Raw genomic sequence first — 19,672 nt, 5'->3', positions numbered from 1 at the left:
AGCTCGTGCGCTCGCGACCCCCTGCTGCACTAGCCGCCTATGCCTCCGCCTTGCCTTGCTGCACTGCCGCCTAGCCGCCCGCATCCGTCGGAGATCGAGCACCGCCGCTGTCTTGGCCGCGCCGGTCCACCACACATGGTGACCGTCGGACGAAGGTGTCGCCACCAGGAGCTTCGCCTCGCCGAGCAACATCTCAGCCGCTGCTCGCCTTGGTCTCCCCGTCGTCGGGGCATCACCGCTCGCGATAGCTCGGACCGGCCACCGTCGACCGCCGCCGGTCAAATTACGGCCATCTCCATCCACTCCAGCCGTCGGTGAGCCACCCTACAAGCTCCCCTCCATCTCCTTTCTGTTTCCCCTCCTCGGCCGAGCCCATCATCGCCCAGAGCGCCGGCATGCCGGCCGGAGCCGCTGCAAGCCATGGAGGAGAAGCCCCTCACCCTTTTTGCGATTTGGCCCCCGGAAGATTCTCTAATGTTTAGAAGTTTTCTTGTGTCTTGCGAGTTTCCCATAAAACCCCCTACTTCTTTTGGATCCTTGCAAACCAGCCCAACCCGAGCACTTTAACAGATCTAACCCTAGGCTTTGACCTAATGGCGAGCACTATTCCATGTGTCTTGCCAATCTTCTCTGCTAGCCCCTGAGATCTATAGTTAATCATGTTTAGATCCTTAGAACCTTGTTTAATCCATAGATTCCATGTTTTAGCTCCGTTTAACCTCATTCTTGTTGCGTTAGATTCATATAATCTTAAATTATGCATTAGAAGCAATGTTGATCATATTCTATATTTTGTAATTTATTCAAAATATTAATATGATTAAGTACTTATATACTTGCTTGTCTAATTAAAATCTAATTAGAGTTAACCCCGCGTTTTCATACTAAATGTTAATTTGATTAATGTTTATTTAAATAACTCTTCCAATTAAAAGATAATTAGAGATATACCTTAGCTTTTCATAAATTAAACTTAATTTGATTAATGTTTATTTAATTTGTTTTCTAAATAAAAGCTACATAAGTTATATCTCGAGTTTTCCTAATTAAATGTTAATTTGACTAATATAAATATAAATGTGTTTTTAATTATATTTGGTTAGTTCAACCCGAATCGTAAAGCTATGCGCTTAGATATTTACATATACTTTATTTACAAATTAAATGTTTAATATGCTTAAATTGTACTTAAATATTTATAAATAAAATTGGACTAAGCTTTACATCGTCTTTTCATATGTAAATATGACTTGATTAATTCCAACTAAGGATATTTCTCTGAAATATATTTAAATTATTTTTCTCAACTAAAATAAATGAAGCATGTAGCTCTTGTGTTTTCTTTTATAATTCAAACCGCTCGATAGCTTTGTCTTTTCAACCATAGCATCGTTTCTAGTCTTTCTTGCATCCTCGCGATCTTAGAATCAAGCCCTATCCTTTAGTACGCTCTTTTAAAGATTTTCTTTTGATTGCTGTATTGTTCTTAGTTGTACTTGTTTGTTTTCTTGTATGTTTGTGTTGGTGATTGTTTCGAGTATAAGGATCGCTGTTTGAAAGATTTGAAGATTAAGAGTTTCAAGAGAGCAAGAGCTGAAGAACAATAAGAGTAACTTTTCTTTGGAGAAAGGCAAGTGTCCCTAACCACCCTTTTATCTATGCTTATTTATAATACTATGATAATGTTAATTGGGACATGGAGAACCACCTAGTAAAATAGTGCAACCACAAGGACTATATGGCTCTGGTCTTGGCTAATTAATTAGGGACTCTGGTTTGGGGTAATCTTACCGAAAGGGCAAGAAGGGAGGAGTTGATGGGGTATAACCCGGCCCTCAGACTGATTTGCTCTATGGTAGCTTCGCAGCCTTGAGAGAGGTTTATGCTCTGTTTCGACCTGAAACCTTAGCGGGTTGCCACTTATAGGGAATCTTTGTAAAGGCTTCATAGCGTCCCTATGCAGTCACACCTCGGTAGTGTGATGAGTGCCTGATCAGCCCAGCATGGTTGGGTCTAAAGTTCTTCTGAACTTTTACATGACTTGCAATGAAAGTGTACAACCTCTGCGAGTGTAAAACTGATATATCAGCCATGCTCACGGTCAAGAGCGAGCTAAACCCTCACATGATTAATAAACTTGAAGATGGACTTAAATTGTTATTCTGGTTATTTCTTGTGGCCTTGCTAAGTACCAATCATAAGTGTACTCACCCTTACTTACTGCTGCTCAGAAGAGGAAGGTGTGTGAAGTTTTCTGAAGATGATGTTGAGTTCTAGGCAGTTGATTGGCTGTGAAGTTTGGAGCCTCCGTTTTCAGGATTAAGCTATATATCTCTAATAGACTCGTAAATTATTATTTACATTTCTTTACGTGATATTGTTACTGTTATTCAATGATGATATCACTGTATGTATGAAACTAAATCCTAGTATACATATAGGTAGCATTTGATTTTATTTTAAAACCGGGTGTGACACCTTCACGGTTCACGCATGAGGGGGTAATTAAGGAGGGCGCTCGAGGAGGAAGAGATGTATAGCAGGAACAGCAGCAACGTGGAGGGAGAAGACAGCGCCATTTGCTGAAGGCCGCCTAGTGCCCGAATTCACAGCGTGCCGAGAGCCTCGGGGACGGTTCATACTTCGCGTGATAATATACGGGGACGGCCGGCGGAGCTATTTTAGTTTATCCTTCGACCATAATCTATATTATATAATTTAAAAGGAAAACAAACATGATATAAATATGTCAGCTCATGAGATGATTGTTTCAAGAAACAATATTTCTTTCTGTTACTTCTGTCTTTACTCCACACTATTGAAAAAACTTACTATCGACATTCGACATTCTGAAAAAATATAGTGGAAAGAGGCGGGGCCAGAAGACAAGGCAAACCACCCAAAAATCTTGGACGTTCAAGCCGAGATTTTTCATATTGACCTTATATTGTGTCAATCAATTATTAAACCAGTAAATATACATATCAGTACAAAACTTTCTTCTTTTGTACAGTTCGTGCAAGATACACCCCTAGACAGAACTCTTAATCCTCATGCGATACAGCAGCAACTGCTGCTGCTGAAAGTATTCAGATCGGAATGAACCGAATATCTGCCCTGACAAGAATCGTATGCTTTTTGTACGTGTCAAATAAAGAAAGGGAAGGATCGTAGTATGCTCATCTTGTCAGTTTGCAACTTCTGAGTCAACACCATTCTTTTAGGAATAACACGACGAGAAAAATGTGAGAATATCTAACGCACAAAGCAATTGAGTTTAATATAGGAGTACAGGAAACAGAATGTTCTTGATTTCTTGCAATAAATTCTATTCCGCCTATCGTCATCAACGATGCGATCACTACGAATATGTGCTGCACTAGTCACAGCCTCAAGCTCCATAGGCTACTGAAACCTGGCCTCTCTCTCTATGTGAAGGTCTGAAATGGCAAGTAATGCATACTAACAATGAAAGAACAAGCGTTCACTCAATACTCAAAAATGTAACTGAGACAGAACTAAAGACAACAAGTGATATATGGATCTCGAGAAAACGTTGAGGTCAGCTCATCATTCACATCGGAAAGAATCATAATCCAGCAGCAAGAAAGAAGCTTATACAACCGATTGTTGAATCATAAAGCAACTGCAAAACCTTTTATTTAAGACGGAAGGACTACTGCTTACTCATCAAGCGAAGCGTAAAATACTTTACAACATACTGGCTTCTACTGTTGACAGGTGATATAGGGACAGGATATCAGTGTCAGCACAGGCCTAGTAGAACCCTGTTCAGCAGCGCAGATAAGAGGATTCCCGACTAGCTGCAAGAAAAACAATGGCAGAAAAAACACAAGCCTTCAACTTTCTACAAATTTCTTCAAAGCATCGACTTCCTATATATGTATCACACGCCTAAACAAAAAAAAAGTATATGCTGCACAGGAGAACAAACACAAGACTGGATCTTACATGAACGTTCTTGCAAAAGTTCTCGGTATAGGACCACTCAAGCTATTGTACAACGGGTCCCTAAGACATGAGTGTACAGTGAGTGTAAACCAGAATATGGTTACCCAAACAAGAACACAAACCATTAAGAAATGGCAAAAATGGAAAACAAGTTGTGACATGGCGCATATACTTCACTTACAAGTACTGGACAGGTCAAGGGTCCTGAGCTTTGCTACCTTGCCAATCTCTCTCGGGATCTGCCCAGTTAGCTTGTTATCCTGCAGCAGAATGGGACAGGAAACACCCCCCAATAATAAAAAAAAGGAACACTAACACAAAACTCGCTGTATCCGTAGGAAGAAGACTTACAGTGTCTCAAGACTGAACATCCCCCAAAGCTTGGGGAGAGCAGACCGGAAACATTCTTGCTTGGTGTTTCACTGATAAACAGTCAAACAATCGCAGAACAATAATAAGAACACGAGAACTATACAGTGGCTTCAAATTGGAGCTGGGAATAGATGGAGCGCAGGGGTCTAGCTTACAGTGCAGTGAATCAATAACAAGATTCTCTGGTGAGCAGGAGACCAAAGACTAGGCACAGGGACCAACGGAGTCCATGTCCCAGTTTTTGGGCACTCCGTGGGAATCCTTGAGCAGGCTCTTGATGATCAGAACTTGCACTGCCGGTACCAAAGAAATCAGCACCTACCAGTGCAAGAAACTAACAAAGACAGGCGCCATCACCTAGCATGAGCAAGTGATGTCATTTGATAGCACAGCATGTGTAGGGAATGACCAGCACCCACCACACAAACTGTAGATGCATGGCTTTTAGAAAATTGATATATCCCATTCGTAACTTCATCAACAATTTTCCAGCACAGCAGCTGTTAGAAAAGATATGTTTCTGAAACATTGCAAACAAAATGTAGGAATTAGGTGTGGATATGTACAATTTTATATTAAGTTTACAACAAATCAGCTGACACATACACTGAAGATGTGGGAAACAATATATCAGAAGTACCAAATCTAGCCACCAAATGTTGAAATTTTAAAAGCCAAGATGACTTGCTAGTATTGATGAATTTTATGTACCAATTGACAGGAGAGAAGAATTTACCTGCCCATATCTCAATATCTTATGTAACCTTGCAGTAGCTACATTCACACAAAGAAATTGCCAGGTTGCAATAGTCTAACCAAGTCTTGCAATAGCTTACTGCAACCTGCTAAATAACAGTTGCAATTAAAAACATTGGAAAAGAAGTATGGTGAAATAATACAAAAGGATTCACGGACCTGAAAGCACCTTTTTTGAGTGTTCATAGTCTTTGACACTCCGAAACTTCTGTATTGTCAATGCAAGGTAACTAGTTAGGGAGCTCACTAAGGTTAGTCCGGGAACAGCTGGAGACAACCTAATCCTTCACTGTTCTTGGGCTGATCCATCATGTCCCAAAATAGAAGATCCAACACCTCATATGTAGCTCCTTTTCCATGGTGCAATATCTGTTCTGATGTAAACACATAAATATGATTCTTGACACACAGCCAGCTGCATGACTGAGCCTTCTTTGCTCTTTGATTTTCCATTGACCTCCACACTCCAGCCACCTTTTCCCACTTACATCTGGCACCATACGTTTGAGCTAAAACAATATATGGCAGTGATGATCGGGATTTTTGCATCACCATCTTTTCAGCAACTAGCTCTGCCATGCCAATGTTCCCTTGGATTATGCAAGCCTCCAGAATATTAGAGAAAGTAGCAGCACTAAACTTTGGCAGCTTGTTCTCTACAAAATTAACTGCCTCTCTCAACATTCCTGCACGGCATAACATGTCGACCACACAAGTATAGTGCTCCATGCTAGGCATAATATGGTACCTATCTTCAAACAGGGTAATTATATCCATCCCTTCAGTTACCAGCCCTTCCAAACTACATGCAGATAAAGCTCCAAAAAGAGTGATTCTGTCAGGTTGGATACCACACTTGAGCATCCTTCTAAATACCCCAAGGGCTTCCTTACCTCTTCCATTTTGCAATAGGCCAAGCAGCATTGTATTCCATAACACCAGATCTTTGGCAGCAACTGTCCTGAAGATTTTCCTGGCATGCCTTGTTAACCCCAATTTACAGTACATGTCAGTGAGGGCCGTGGAAACAATTACATCATCCTGAAATCCAAGCTTACAAATGAGGCAATGGATTTGAGTGCCCTGCTCCATTAAACCAAAGCATGAACTCCATCTCAGCACACTAGCAAAAGTGAACTCAGTTGGAACTACACCATTTTGCATAGACGCCGCAAAGAGGCTGAGGGCTTCTTCCATTAGGCCACTCCTTGCATAGCCCGATATCAGTGCATTGCAAGGTTCTGAAGCCCATGTTGGCATTCCTCTGAAAAGCTGAACAGCATCAGGCAGCCTGTCAGACAGGCAGAGGAAGTCAATAACAGCACTACAAACAATGGAGTTTGTAAGGAAGCTCATTTTAACGCAAAGTGCCAACATCTGGTCACCTTTGGCGAAGTCCTTGACATCTGAGCAGACACTGAGCACGGTGGACACACTGAAGCCATCAACTGAAAAGCCTTTGCTCCTCATGGACCGGAAACACTCAAAGACAGTACTGCCGAGAACCTGATCCTTGTAAACTGACATGATGGAGTTCCACGAAGTGACATCTGGTTCTTCCATGCACGAGAAGGCACGCGCTGCATGCTGCAAGAGGCCAATCCGGCGATACATATCAATGAGCGCATTGCTGACTACGGCATCAAGGTGCGCCAGGCCATGTCGGACAGCAGCGGCATGAAGCTGCTGGCCGTGGCGGGCAGAGGCAACCGCTGATGATACTATGGAGAAGGTGAAGCCCGTTGGCCTGACGCCACGCTCCCTCATGGAGCAGAAGAGACGGAACGCCTCTTCCCGGAGCGCGGCGGCGGCATAGCCGGAGAGCATGGCGTTGTAGGTGACCGCGTCCCTCTGGGCCATCCCGTCGAACAGACTGCGCGCGTCCCCGAGGTGGCCGGAGCCGAGCAGCGCCGACAGGAGGATGTTGTGGGTGAACACGTTGGGCCTGGGTGCGGCGCGCAGGAGCGCGACGGCGGACGGGGCGGCGCCGAGGCGGGAGTAGGCGGCGGCGAGGCAGTTGGCGAGGTACGGGGAGCGGAAGAAGGCGCGGGAGCAGCGGAGGAGGCGCGCGTGGAGCGCCGCAGCGGCGGCGCGGGAGGCGCAGCGGGCGAGGAGCGTTGCGGCGGACCTTGGGGTGAGGGTTGCAGCGTCGGGCGAGGACGGCGGGGACGAGGGCATCGGCGGCGCGGCTCGCCGCTCGGCGGCTCAGGCCATGGGACGCGCACGCGCCGGCGCCGCGCTACTGCTGCGTTGGTGGCTTGGCTGCTTGCTTGAACGCTTCTTGTCGGCGGTGAGCCCAGTGGATTGTCGAACCGGCCCATACAAACAATCCTAGGCCCACTTGTCCGATCTCCGGCCCATGAAATAGCGCAAGGCTGGAGCTGCCGCCGTCCTCTCCGACGAGCGGAGCAGCAGATGCTCCGTGCAGCCGACCCGCCAAACACACATCGACCACCGCCGCTCGTCGCTCCTCCTACTATTCGACAGGCCTCCCCACGCCACGCAAGCTCGCAAGAAAATTGCGTTCCAACATCCTTAGCAGGTCAGGTAACAAGCTCAATCTTTTTCCCCCCTTCCATGTATCTCAGTATCTGTGTCCCCCATGATATCCCCAACTCAAATTTCTTTTTCTGTATGCAAAACCATTATCTGTCCAAATATGTTAGATCAGTGCTATAAATTGTTAGGTAATGGACCTCAAGAACCAGCCCCTTTTGATTGAGATTAGATACGCCATTATTTCTGGTGTTTTGCTTGTATCAAACTACTGAAGTGGTGAGCTAGACGCTCCTTCAACTTTCCTGTTGCACTCCAAGAAAAAATAAAATAACTAAAATTCAAGGCTTTGGACAACATTTCATTGATGTCCAAATCTACTAGGGATTCTGATAAGATTTTAGCACCTGTTGCACTCCGAAAAAATGCAGCACTGAAAAGCATAAAGTGGCAGGAAGAGTCAACAGAGCATGACAAGTCAAGCAAAAATCTGCCGGTTCAAAAAAGGTTCCTTCACAAGCTAGTCTTATTTTCTCTACTACTAAATTAAACTAGTCTTATTTTCTCTACTACTAAATCTGTAAACATCCATATCAGTACAAACCTTACGCTCTTCTTTTGTACAGTTCATCTAATACAATCTATACTATTTTAGTATGGCTCAATTTATTCCCCCAATCTACACAGGATTCCCAGTCCTCATGCTGTCTGTACAGGTGCAACAACTGCTGCTGGTGCTGATGCTGAATTGCTCATGCTATATGCTTAACTCATCATGTCATCTTGGGCCTGAGAGCTCGACGGCCTGCACCAGCAGCGACGAGTCGTCGGTGAGGTCGGAGTAGCAGCGCCTGAAACTGAACTCAGGCACCTTGAACTTGTGAGAGTCGGCGCACTGTGAGGCCTCCCACCGCTCTGCAAGGCCATCACCTTCCAGCATCCGGACCACCTCCGACATCTTGGGCCGGTGCCCGGGAAGGTACTGCGTGCACAGCAGCGCCACCTGCACCATCTCCTCCAGTTCGATCCTGTCGTACCCGCCCTTCAGCCCCTTGTCCACCAGCACGTCCAGCTTCTTCTCCTGGTGCATCTTCTTCACCTGATCAACAAAACCGATGACACATTGCTTGATCAAGCACACGGCTTTTGGCAGATCATTCCAAAATTCCAATTTATTGTTGATGTTTAGCATTGCCGAGTAAATCAAGAAACCAACAATGCATTTCTGGCAGATCTCTTATGCCTTATTGTTAAATTCTGGTTGTCCGATGAGCTACATATATAAGACTTGCGTATTTCTTACCCAATCAAGCATGGCTCCCTTCTGGTTTGCCGCCTTTCCAAACTCTAGCGCGGTCTGACCGGTGATTAGCTCCAGCAGCAGGATGCCAAAGCCGAAGACGTCGGTCTTTTCAGAGGATTGGCCAGTGGAGAGGTACTCAGGCGCAATGTGACCAACAGTGCCTCTCACCGCAGTGGTGACATGTGAATCCCGGTGGTCGAGGAGTTTAGCGAGCCCAAAGTCACCAACAATAGCCTCACAGTAGTCATCTAGCAGAATGTTGGCTGCTTTGACGTCCCTGTGTATGATCTTGGGGTCACACTGCTCGTGCAGGTAGAGTAGCCCCCTCCCTGCGCCAAGAGCTATCCTCTTCCTGGTCGCCCAGTCCAAAGGTGGCTTTGCTGTAGTCATCACAGCGGAATAAAGTGAGAAGATTTGCCTTGATAGGAATCATATGCTTCTATGTTGTGCCAAATATTTGTCCAATGGAAAAATAAGTGGGGAGAATCCAATTCCAGTTATTTCAGAATTCGGCTTGTCGAGTCACAACTTGCGATACCGTTCTTTTAGGCGTGGTATGACCAGGGAAAGCAAACTGAGAATTTGTTCTGCACTACTGCAAGTGGGTTTATTATATGAGTAAAGAAAGCACTTGCTCCACTTGGTTTACTGACAGAAATGAGGCTGCACTAGCTATCAAGGATATAATCATTAAGCACACATTGGAATCTTTAGAAAGCTTACCTTTGAGGCGCGACGCAACGCTTCCATTTGACATGTATGGGTAGACCAGCAGCCTCTCTGTGGCGGTCATGCAGAACCCGTAGAGCCTGAGAAGATTTCTGTGCAGTGCCAAGCTAATCATTTCAACCTCAGTCTGGAACTGTGCCTCGCCACCAGCAGCATTGCCGTCCTTCAGTCGCTTGACGGCCACAAGAGTTCCATCAGGGAGCTGCCCTCTGTAAACATATCCGAATCCACCTTTTCCTAGTATGTTCTTGCTGCTGAAATTGTCTGTTGCGGACTGAAGCTCCCTGAACTGAAACCTCTTCACATTTCCAAGACTAACATTCTCCAGGTGTTGGTCTGCATGTGGCCAATTCATACCAAGAATAGTTTCATCAACAATTGCCAATCTATTAGGCTACCAAATGATGCATGGATTGCAAGTAAACATCGTGATCGAGGTCTGCTTACCATCAACATCAAAAAGGATCTGCCGGTTTCGACGATGCCTCCACCAGAACACAAATCCAGCAGCGAGGAAAAGGAAGCTGATGCAACCAGCTGCTGTACCAAATGCAACTGCAAACTTGTGACTTTTAGATTTTGCCGGCGGCAGAGCACCCTGTGAGCTATTCAGGTTGTAGGACATTGGCATCGGTGCAGTCCCGTAGCAATCTTTCTCTGCGTTTGCGCCACAGATGAGGGGATTCCCAACTATGCTGCAAGAAAACCAACAGCAGAAAAACAATGTTTGTAACATTCCACATGTAAATTCTATACTTTCAGCCTTTCAGGCTGAAAATTAAGTGCTAGAAAAGAAGAGTCTTAGAATTGCAGGCTTACTTGAATGTTCTTGCCAAAGACCCCGGTATTGGACCACTCAGGTTATTGTATGACAAGTCTCTGAAAGATACAGTGCACAGTGAGTAGAGTACAGACCCAAGTATAATAACACCCAAACATGAACACAAACACTCACAGGAAAACAAGCTGGGACAAATTAGCTGATGCCGAAGGGAATGGACCAGACAGGGTGTTGTTGTTGAGCCTCCTGAACATGGGAACAAACCCCAGCTTAGCATGACATGAGACAGGAACTATTTAATGTGAAAGCCTGAGGAACAGCATTAATGGGAGGCTTGTACTGTGGAGCTGCACTCACAAGTACTGCAGGTTCTGAAGGTGGCCCACAGTGGTGGGGATTTCACCATACAGGTGGTTGTTGGAGAGATCAAGTGTCTTGAGATTTGCAAGCTTGCCAATCTCTGCCGGGATTGGGCCAGTGATGTTGTTGTTCTGCAGGAGACTGCAACAGGGAAGGAAAACAAAGGATCAACTTCTGGTCCAATCTGTGCCAATGACAAGGCTATCATCCGTGAGAGGAATTAACACTCACACAATCTGAAGATTGGTGAGGTTGCCTATAATTGGGGAGAGCATGCCGGAGAGGCTCTGGCTTGGGGCCTCCCTGCCAAGCAACCAAACAGCAACAGAACACTGGTAAGAACACAAGGGGATAAGCATTAAAGCAGGTAGAGATGAGGAGGAAGGAAGTGGCTTTGTTTACAGCCCAGTGACGAGCTTGTCCGGCGAGCAGGTGACCGTTGGCCAGCTGCAGGGATCGGCGGAGTCCTTGTCCCAGCTCTTGAGCATGCCATGGGGGTCCTTGAGCAGGTTTTTTATCGCCATCAGAGCTTGCACTGCCAAACAATCGGTATTACTAGAATCAGCACCTTCCAATGAGAGACACAAAAAGAGAAACAGTGGATTTAAAGAACCAAACACAATCGATTCTTGATTTCATTTTCATCTAAGAAACAGAAAACCACGGGAAATAAAAAGGTTGATTTCCAAGGCCAAAGCAGAGAAGAAAAGAACTAGAACCAAGACCCAAGAAAGAAACAGAGAGAAGGAGAAAGGAACCTTCATAGTTGACGCCCTGGGGGGAGAGGAGGGCCACTGAAGTCGAAGGGGAGGAGATGAGAAGCAGGAGGAGGAGCCACAGGGAGGGCGGAGAAGGCGGAGGCGCCTCCATTGCCGGAGGGGAGGCGGAGCCAAGAGAGTGGACAAGGGAGAGGAAGGGGAGAAGGTGTGTGCCCCTGCTGCTGTGTCCTGCGTGCAATGCGTGTTCAAACATGGAACAAGCGTGAGGCCAAGAAAAGCATGCAACGCAGCGCAGCGCAGCCTTCTCTCTCCCCCACGCCCCACACACACAGGCAGTGGCAGCAGCGGTGTGGGCAGAGTAGCCTCTGGGGCCCTGTCAGAGCCAAATGACACAAAAGAAGATGCTTGCGCTCCGGCAGCACGCAAAAGCACAAAAGCAGGGGAGGACCGGAGGAGAGGGGAAGGGAGGGAACAAACACGCCTGCCACACCTGACCTCCCATGGGAAACCGGGATAGAAAACCATGGAGGATTTTTCTCAGCCCGTTTTTTTCCTCCTTTTGTTGTTGGGGTTCGCAAGAATGACGAAGAGGAGCAAAAATGGGACATTCGGATCGACTATTGTTGTTTGCACACCTGTTTTCTTCCACTTGCTAAACTTTAGCACCCGTCACATCGAATGTTTAGATACTAATTAGGATTATTAAACGTAGACTATTTATAAAACCCATTACATAAGACGAATCTAAACGGCGAGACGAATCTATTAAGCCTAATTAGTCCATGATTTGACAATGTGTTGCTACAGTAAATATTTGCTAATGATGGATTAATTAGGCTTAATTAGGCTTAATAGATTCGTCTCGCCGTTTAAATTCCACTTATGTAATTGGTTTTGTAAATAGTCTACGTTTACTACTCCTAATTAGTATCTAAACATTCGATGTGACACGTGCTAAAAATAAGACACGGGAAGAAAACGCCCCCGACTCCCTATTCTATTGAAGTTTTTCTACCAATAAACTACTATGTCTGGTCAAAAAAATACTTGCACCTTTTACATTTTACTGTCATCGATGCAATTCTTATGGTATGACTCTGTCGAATAATTTATGGGATTACTAAAGCACATTTTTTTCCTAAAACATAGTGAAAGCAAATGTTACCTACACAAACACGAATATTCACTACTCTCATGTGAACACATACATGCATCATACCCTTATACCAACTTCACGGGCAATGACAAATCTTGAAATTGATAAAAATCGCCTAGACATCTCGCTCTTAACCAACATGTAGCTTATTATCGAAAGAACAATTAATTGAAACTATGAATACACATACGGAGTTGGAGCTCAAATCCGAGTGGACAGGTTCCACCATTAGATACCTAGCGACAAGAAAATAATTTTCAAAACAAATCAACACGTTATTTTTTATATTTTACGACTAAATATTTTTGGAAGCTCTTGACACTTGGTTTGATTGCATTCCTCAAATCCTCAAGTGTTTGTGATGAGTTTGTTGACAAAACATTATTAGGTAAAATGGTTAGGCAGAATATTTACACATAGGCTATGAGCTAGAGACTAATTCTGCTCAATTCTGTGAAGCTATATTTATTGTTAATTTGTTATGCACGATGATCTTGCGCACCAATTTGTTGACCATTCTTGTGCAACAAAGATGACTGAAAACATTCACTTCATCAACAAAATCGTAATACTTCGCATTTGTCCACTGTTTGGTTCTTTTAAAACTTCTAATGATGTTTTCCATGTCCTTTTCACTAGTTCTCACGTAGCCATATCCTTATACCATAGATCTCGGTGAGTTTGCTGAAGAGTACGGTTTCGGAACAAGGAAGCGCAACTGGTAAGGTTGAGAAGATGTGGAGACACCAAAATTTGTGGAAAGCAAAGAAACCTGGGAAAGCTTGAAAGCAAGGCCGAGCTTGCTAATATCACAATTTTTCATGACCAATCACAAGAACGGAAGAAAGTGTCTCGCCATATCATGAGTTCATGACTGATCTATCAAACGAGGAAGGAAAGAATTGTGTTGCTGCTATCTATAACCATTGGAGAAGCTCTAATCACATCAATTAGGAATAATTGCAATCATTAAATAAGAATTACTAGAAGCTTAAGGCTTCCCATAGATTATAAAGGAAGTTGTGTGCACTTCAGTCTGTGTAGTCTTGCATGGAACGTTTCAATTCCTTCAAATTACGTCCATCAGAGCATCTCCAACAACTTATGTAAAATGGATTGCTATCCCTATAAACTATCAGATACTTAAAAACACCGAAAAAAACCTACTCCAACAACATACCTATATATATTGCTATCCCTGAATTTTTTAGGCTATGACCTAAATTCCTCTCTTCTATATGTAAATATACCAATCTAACATTTGGATTGCTATATTTTCCTTCCATGCACGGGACAAGCCAACTGCAACACCTTGGATTTTTCCACCCGTCCCGCCGCCGTCCCATCCCTGCGGTTGTCGCCTCCGCCCGCCATCAGGTCGCCGGGGCATCACCGGACATCTCCCCCAACAACCGCACCACCACCATCCACTCCATCTCACCATATCCATGCCGCCACCTCCCTCTCCACCTCCATGGTGCTACCGCCCCTATCCATCTTCGGCCGCCGGCACCTCCAACCCACAAGTTTGGATGTTTCCAATCCGTTCCAACACATATACAGTTCATACAGAAATTTAAACCAGAAAGTGTTGAAGTAGGAATGGAAAAAAAAAATACACCTATCGACTATCGTTCGTGCCATAAAGCAAAGCCAGAGGGAGCTTTATTGGAAGCTGCGACGTGTTGTGGCCGCAGTACAAATTTCCGTAGCAAAGATGAGAAAGCCACCTTTGGGGATTCTCTGGAACCAAAGAATTGCCAAAGGCAGTGTGGGGGCAGGGCCGGCACCGGCTCGGGAGGAGGGAGGGGTCCAAAGGCGATCGAAAAGAGGCCAGAGCAAATAAAGCGACGCAGCGAAAGCGTCTTTGGCTCGAGAGGATCGATGAGGGAGGCACGGATGATGACAGACGGTGTGGCCCTCGCCTCTGAGGCGAAAAATGGAGAGACAGGAGGAATACGGCCAAGGGAATTTTTGCCGGTCTATGTGCTTTGGCTTTGCACTGTGGGGATGGAGAATCGGGTACAAGTGGAATGGCAGCTGTGCACAAAATTATTACTGCATCTTTTTTAAAAAAATTTATTACCTGAAATACTGACAGTGATGACAATATCTGAAATGCCTGAACTGCCCCACAAACAAAAACAAAGCTTGTTAAGTGCGTCACAAGAACAAAAGAGAAAACCTAAATGTACCCAGACCCAGTTACTAGGTTGGCTTTTGCAACAAAATCGCTTACAAGGAGCAAACTCAAACTCAAACTCAAAATCAAAATGAAATGTTGTAGGGTTTATGCAATTCCTTAAAATGAAAATGGCAGTATTGCCTCAGGGTGGTGTACTATTCACACATACTTATGTAAACCACACTAAATTAAACTTCAATATTTAGACAACGGAGTCAAAACGTATCAAAAGATCCATTTGTTGTCCCTTGTTTCTTCTTCCCTAATGCCTCCTCTTTCATCCCATGCACCATTACTACCCAAGATCACCGCACTTCTTCAAAGTCTCCTCCTCATCTCATCTTATACAACCCACGCCTCTTCAAACAAACTTCTCATATCCCACCCCTTTCCTCAACCACCTCACTTATGTGCTATTGAATTGCTTTCAGAAAACTATTTGTTTGTTTGTACAGTGTATATTCTATCATGTTTGGTCCTGTTTTTGTTCCGATCCACCCATCTTGATTTTCTAAGAAAGATGGAGGAGCAATTCGGTCTTATGCCAGTTTAGCTAGGTTCAACAAGTTAAAAGAATCTTTAGCATTTAGCTAGACATTATTTGAATCCATAGCAGCTAAAATTAGCTGGTGGATCCAAATTGGCTTGTATCACACATCTCTTGCCCATACTATACTGCCACTAGGGTCCTGTTTAGCTAAACTTTAGTACTTTTTTAGCTAGCTAAATTTTAGCTAGAGGTGTTTAGATCCACCAGCTAAATGATTATTAAAGAGATATTTATCTATCCTACTCCTCTATCCCACCTCTTATCAATCCTTTTGATAAGAAAGGTGGAGAGATAATTCGGTCTTTTATCAATTTAGATATGTTCAGTCAGCTAAAAAAAAATTTAGCCAACTAACATTTATCTAGGTCAAGTTTGGATCCATAGCAGCTAAATTTAGCCAACTAAAATTTAGCAGACCAAACTAGTATTTGAGCTGCATCTTTTGAGCTTTTTTGAAAAGCTGATGCTAGCTTTTTGGTGTTTAGATTTCTGAGCTCAAAAAATGATGAAAAGCTCACAAAACTGAACTTTCAAATTTTAATTTTTCATATAAACTCAGTTTTTCTAGCCTTCTAGTTTTTCGAAATCTGCATAAGAAGTTCGTTGTGCCCGAAAACTCAAACCAACAGGCTTACTCCCTGCTGGCTGTGGTGATGCACGCGCAGCTCATCCCAAGAGAGCAGGATCTAAACATTCCAGTTCCACATACCCAGCCAAGCATCCCTTTATTTGGTGGTGTGAGCTGGAAGGAGGAGTTGGTTGGGCTGGAGGCTCCAGAAGCACGCGCGGCCTGCACATTGAACATTGAATCCACAATCTGCAAGCTTTCTTTTGTTTGTGCAGGGTCCTGAACTAAAGACAATGCATATGCATCCGTAAGAAATCACTACAAATAGCGCACTTCGATCTCAAAGAAACTGGATGCCACTTGACGTGTCGCGGCAAAGTTTTATACAACACATCACGACTAAATGACATGACAATAGAAAGATTAACTTGTCTAACTCAAGGTCGCAAAGGTGTCCATCAACCAAAATAGATGCCCCGATTCTGTTGTTATTAAGTATAGTTACCACTTCCAGGATTCCACATTGAAGCACATATTCATACGCTTCGCATCAACGATTAGTTTTCCATCCAACACTTTCTTGTTGCCACTATTTATTCAAGACAGCTGCCTACACTGCATTTTGGTTGCACAAGCCTCCAATTCCTTTCCTTTCTGTCCCACCTTTCAGTGAGCCTTGACCTTGACAAATGCAAGGAGAATCACATTAGGCAAAACGCAACCTGCTTTGCATAATGCATAGAGAATATATTTTCCAAAGAAAAAAATAGATGCCTAGAGAATCGAAAAAAAAGCAAACGCATGAACTTGAGTGCTCGACATGTGGACGAAACTATTCCGTGCTTCGCCCAAACTTTATTTATGTAGGATTGTAGAGTGTTTTTTTTCTGTCAGCAGCAAGAGAGAGTAGCAACAGTTGAAGGGAATTGAAGACTACAAGTGGACTGGAGAGTGAAAGACAGAGATCAGGGAAAATCGGGAGAAGCATGTTACGGTCTTGCTTTGCTCAACCACAACTGAGTGGAACAATCGGAAAGACTGGAGGAAGAACAGACAAGCGAAAGGTAGAAGAAGGAAGAACAGACGAACAAGAATGAGCTAGCGGGAAAATGTTCTATTATTTCTCATTGCCGATCTTAACAGAATGACCCGGCTTATATTCAGTTACAAGACCTTTAGCCCAATGTTCACTGGCACAACCACACGGCTCGCACACGGCCCGTACACACACAACAGCCCAACAATCGGCCCAAAACACTAATCACTCGGCTTCAACCTCTTTGAGCTCATCAAGGCCATAACACTGCCCCCTCCTTGAAGTCCAGCTTGCCCCCAAGCTGGAGCATCAGGGAAGCTATGCTGCAAATCAGTGATTTTGTCCCAAGTGGCAAGTGAAGCTGGTAAACCCGCCTAGAGCACAAGTACTTGAGACTATGAAGATGATCCTTGATGCACCAGACGATGATCAAGAAGAGCAACCGGAGTTACCTGTTCTGGTGAACTTGCCGGCAGAGTAGGCAATTCATGACTAACTGTTGCTGATGATGGAATGTGCCATTTTAGCTGAGACACATGGACAACAGGGTGAATTCTACAATTTTCAGGGAGCTCCAGCTTATAAGCTACCTGACCAATGCGTTGCAGCACTTTAAAGGGCCCATAAAACTTGAAAGACAGCTTCTGATTGGTTTTGGAAGCCACTAAAGTTTGAATGTATGGTTGAAGTTTAAGATACACCAAATCAGAACTTGAAATTATCTCTCAGTTCTGTTCTTATCTGCCTAAGCTTTCATCCTTTGCCGTGCCCTGAGAAGTTGCTGCTCAATCAGTTTTGTCAGTAAATTTCGTTTCGTCAACCACTCCTCCAATTCAGGAACTGAGCAAGCATTCAAATTAGTTATGCCAAAGTGTTGTGGTGGATGGCCATAAAGAACTTCAAAAGGTGTATGGTCCAAAGCTGAATAAAATGATGTATTATACCAATATTCTGCCAATGACAACCATATACTCCATTACCTCAGGCAGGAATGGACAGAACACCTTAAGAATGCTTCAAGACATTGATTTAACCTTTCAGTTTGACCATCAGTTTGGGGATGATATAAGGAGCTCATCAACAATTGGTTGTCAGACATTTTGAAAAGTTCTTGCCACACATCACTAGTGAAGATTCTATCTCTGTAAAAAATAATGGCCTCTGGCAATCCATGTAATTTGTAAATATTGCTCATGTACAACTGAGCTACTTGTAAAGCTGTGAAAGGATCAGATAATACCATAAAATGAGCATAGTTGGTGAACTTGTCCACTATTACCATGATAGCATTCATTATGTTTGGATCTATAGCAGCTAAATTTAGCCATCTAATATTAGCTGGTGGATCCAAACTAGCTTGTATCGCACATCTCTTGCCCATACTATACTGCCACTAAGGTCCTGTTTAGCTAAACTTTAGTACTTTTTTAGCTAGTTAAATTTTAGCTAGAGGTGTTTAGATCCAGCAGCTAAATGATTATTGAAGAGATATTTATCTATCCTACCCCTCCGTCCCACCTCTTATCAATCTTTTTGATAAGAAATGTGGAGAGATAATTCGGTATTTTATCAATTTAGCTAGGTTCAGTCAGCTAAAAAACATTTTAGCTAACTAACATTTATTTAGGTCAAGTTTGGTTCCATAGCAGCTAAATCTAGCCAACTAAAATTTAGCAGACCAAACTAGTATTTGAGCTGCATCTTTTGAGCTTTTTTGAAAAGTTGATGCTAGCTTTTTGTTGTTTAGCTTTCTGAACTCAAAAAATGACGAAAAGCTCACAAAACTGAACTTTCAAATTTTAATTTTTATATAAACTCAGTTTTTCTAGCCTTCTAGTTTTTTGAAATCTGAATAAGAAGTTCGTTGTGCCAGAAAACTCAAACCAACAGGCTTACCTCTTGCGGCTGTGGTGATGCACGTGCGGCTCATTCCAAGAGAGCAGGATCTAAACATTGGCCAAGCATCTCTTTGTTTGGTGGTGTGAGCTAGAAGGAGGAGTTGGTTGTGCTGGAGGCTCAAGAAGTGCGCGTGGCCTGCACATTGAACTTTGAATCCACAAAATCTGCCAGCTTTCTTTTGTTTGTCCAGGGCCCTGAACTAAAGAAGATGCATATGCATCCGTAAGAAATTACTACTAACAGCGCACTTTGATCTCAAAGAAACTGGATGCCAGTTGATGTGTCCCGGCAAAGTTTTATACAACACATCACAACTAAATGACATGACAACAGAAAGATTAACTTGTCTAACTCGAGGTTGCAAAGGTGTCCATCAACCAAAACAGATGCTCCGATTCTGTTGTTATTGAGTAAAGTTACCACTTCCGGGGTTCCACGTTGAAGCACATATTCATACGCTTCACATCAACCATTAGTTTTCCATTCAACACTTTCTTGTTGCCACTATTTTTTCAAGACAGCTGCCTGCACTGCATTTTGGTTGCACGAGCCTCCAATTCCTTTCCTTTTTGTCCCACCTTTCAGTGAGGCTTGACCTTGACAAATGCATGGAGAATCAGATTAGGCAAGACGCAACCTGCTTTGCATAATGCACAGAGAATCTATTTTCCAAAGAAAAAATAAATGCCTTGAGAATCAGAAAAAAAAGCAAACGCATGAACTCGAGCATGCACAAGCACAGTGAGCGCATCGATCGATGACGGAGTCCTATATAAAGTGGCCAGGACAC

The 19,672-nt window shown here is 43.8% G+C and overlaps 2 protein-coding genes across 4 annotated transcripts; both read right to left on the bottom strand.

Moving 5' to 3' along the window:
- Positions 1–3,519: 3,519 nt before the first annotated feature.
- LOC117852543 (pentatricopeptide repeat-containing protein At1g43980, mitochondrial) lies at positions 3,520–7,971 on the bottom strand. Of its 3 annotated transcripts, none has more exons than XM_072293126.1 (7): positions 5,270–7,714; positions 5,081–5,186; positions 4,500–4,864; positions 4,324–4,394; positions 4,154–4,232; positions 3,973–4,032; positions 3,520–3,824 (listed from the first exon to the last, which is right to left on the bottom strand). In XM_072293126.1, exon 1 carries the CDS (start codon positions 7,276–7,278, stop codon positions 5,353–5,355), a length of 1,926 nt encoding a protein of 641 aa, XP_072149227.1. In that variant the 5' UTR covers positions 7,279–7,714; the 3' UTR covers positions 3,520–3,824; positions 3,973–4,032; positions 4,154–4,232; positions 4,324–4,394; positions 4,500–4,864; positions 5,081–5,186; positions 5,270–5,352. The 3 variants fall into 3 exon arrangements, with proteins under 3 accessions (XP_072149227.1, XP_072149226.1, XP_034590558.1); XM_072293125.1 differs by having other exon boundaries at positions 5,260–7,713; XM_034734667.2 differs by lacking the exons at positions 3,520–3,824; positions 3,973–4,032; positions 4,154–4,232; ... (1 more) ...; positions 4,500–4,864; positions 5,081–5,186 and having other exon boundaries at positions 6,172–6,391; positions 6,486–7,971.
- Positions 7,972–8,067: 96 nt separating this feature from the next.
- LOC117852542 (LRR receptor kinase SERL2) lies at positions 8,068–11,875 on the bottom strand. The gene is made up of 10 exons (XM_034734666.2): positions 11,528–11,875; positions 11,172–11,304; positions 11,001–11,072; positions 10,767–10,910; positions 10,584–10,655; positions 10,448–10,507; positions 10,076–10,323; positions 9,623–9,964; positions 8,900–9,279; positions 8,068–8,695 (listed from the first exon to the last, which is right to left on the bottom strand). The coding sequence occupies exons 1-10, from the start codon at positions 11,739–11,741 to the stop codon at positions 8,375–8,377; spliced, it is 1,986 nt and encodes a 661-aa protein (XP_034590557.1). The 5' UTR covers positions 11,742–11,875; the 3' UTR covers positions 8,068–8,374.
- Between the last annotated feature and the right edge of the window lie 7,797 nt (positions 11,876–19,672).

The sequence above is a fragment of the Setaria viridis genome, chromosome 4 (assembly GCF_005286985.2).
Source record: "Setaria viridis chromosome 4, Setaria_viridis_v4.0, whole genome shotgun sequence".
NCBI classification, from domain to species: Eukaryota; Viridiplantae; Streptophyta; class Magnoliopsida; order Poales; family Poaceae; genus Setaria; species Setaria viridis.
This window is presented reverse-complemented; position numbering and strand designations above follow the sequence as displayed.

What these genes read in the sequence shown, in the direction of transcription:
- LOC117852542 (XM_034734666.2), bottom strand. Translation starts at nt 11,741, where the DNA reads ATGTTTGAACACGCATTGCACGCAGGACACAGCAGCAGGGGCACACAC. An exon ending in CTCACCAATCTTCAGATTGT is followed by an intron (nt 10,911 to 11,000) that starts GTGAGTGTTAAT and finishes TCCCTGTTGCAG; the next exon opens with TCTCCTGCAGAACAACAACA. An exon ending in CGTTGCGTCGCGCCTCAAAG is followed by an intron (nt 9,280 to 9,622) that starts GTAAGCTTTCTA and finishes TGATGACTACAG; the next exon opens with CAAAGCCACCTTTGGACTGG.
- LOC117852543 (XM_072293126.1), bottom strand. Translation starts at nt 7,278, where the DNA reads ATGCCCTCGTCCCCGCCGTCCTCGCCCGACGCTGCAACCCTCACCCCA.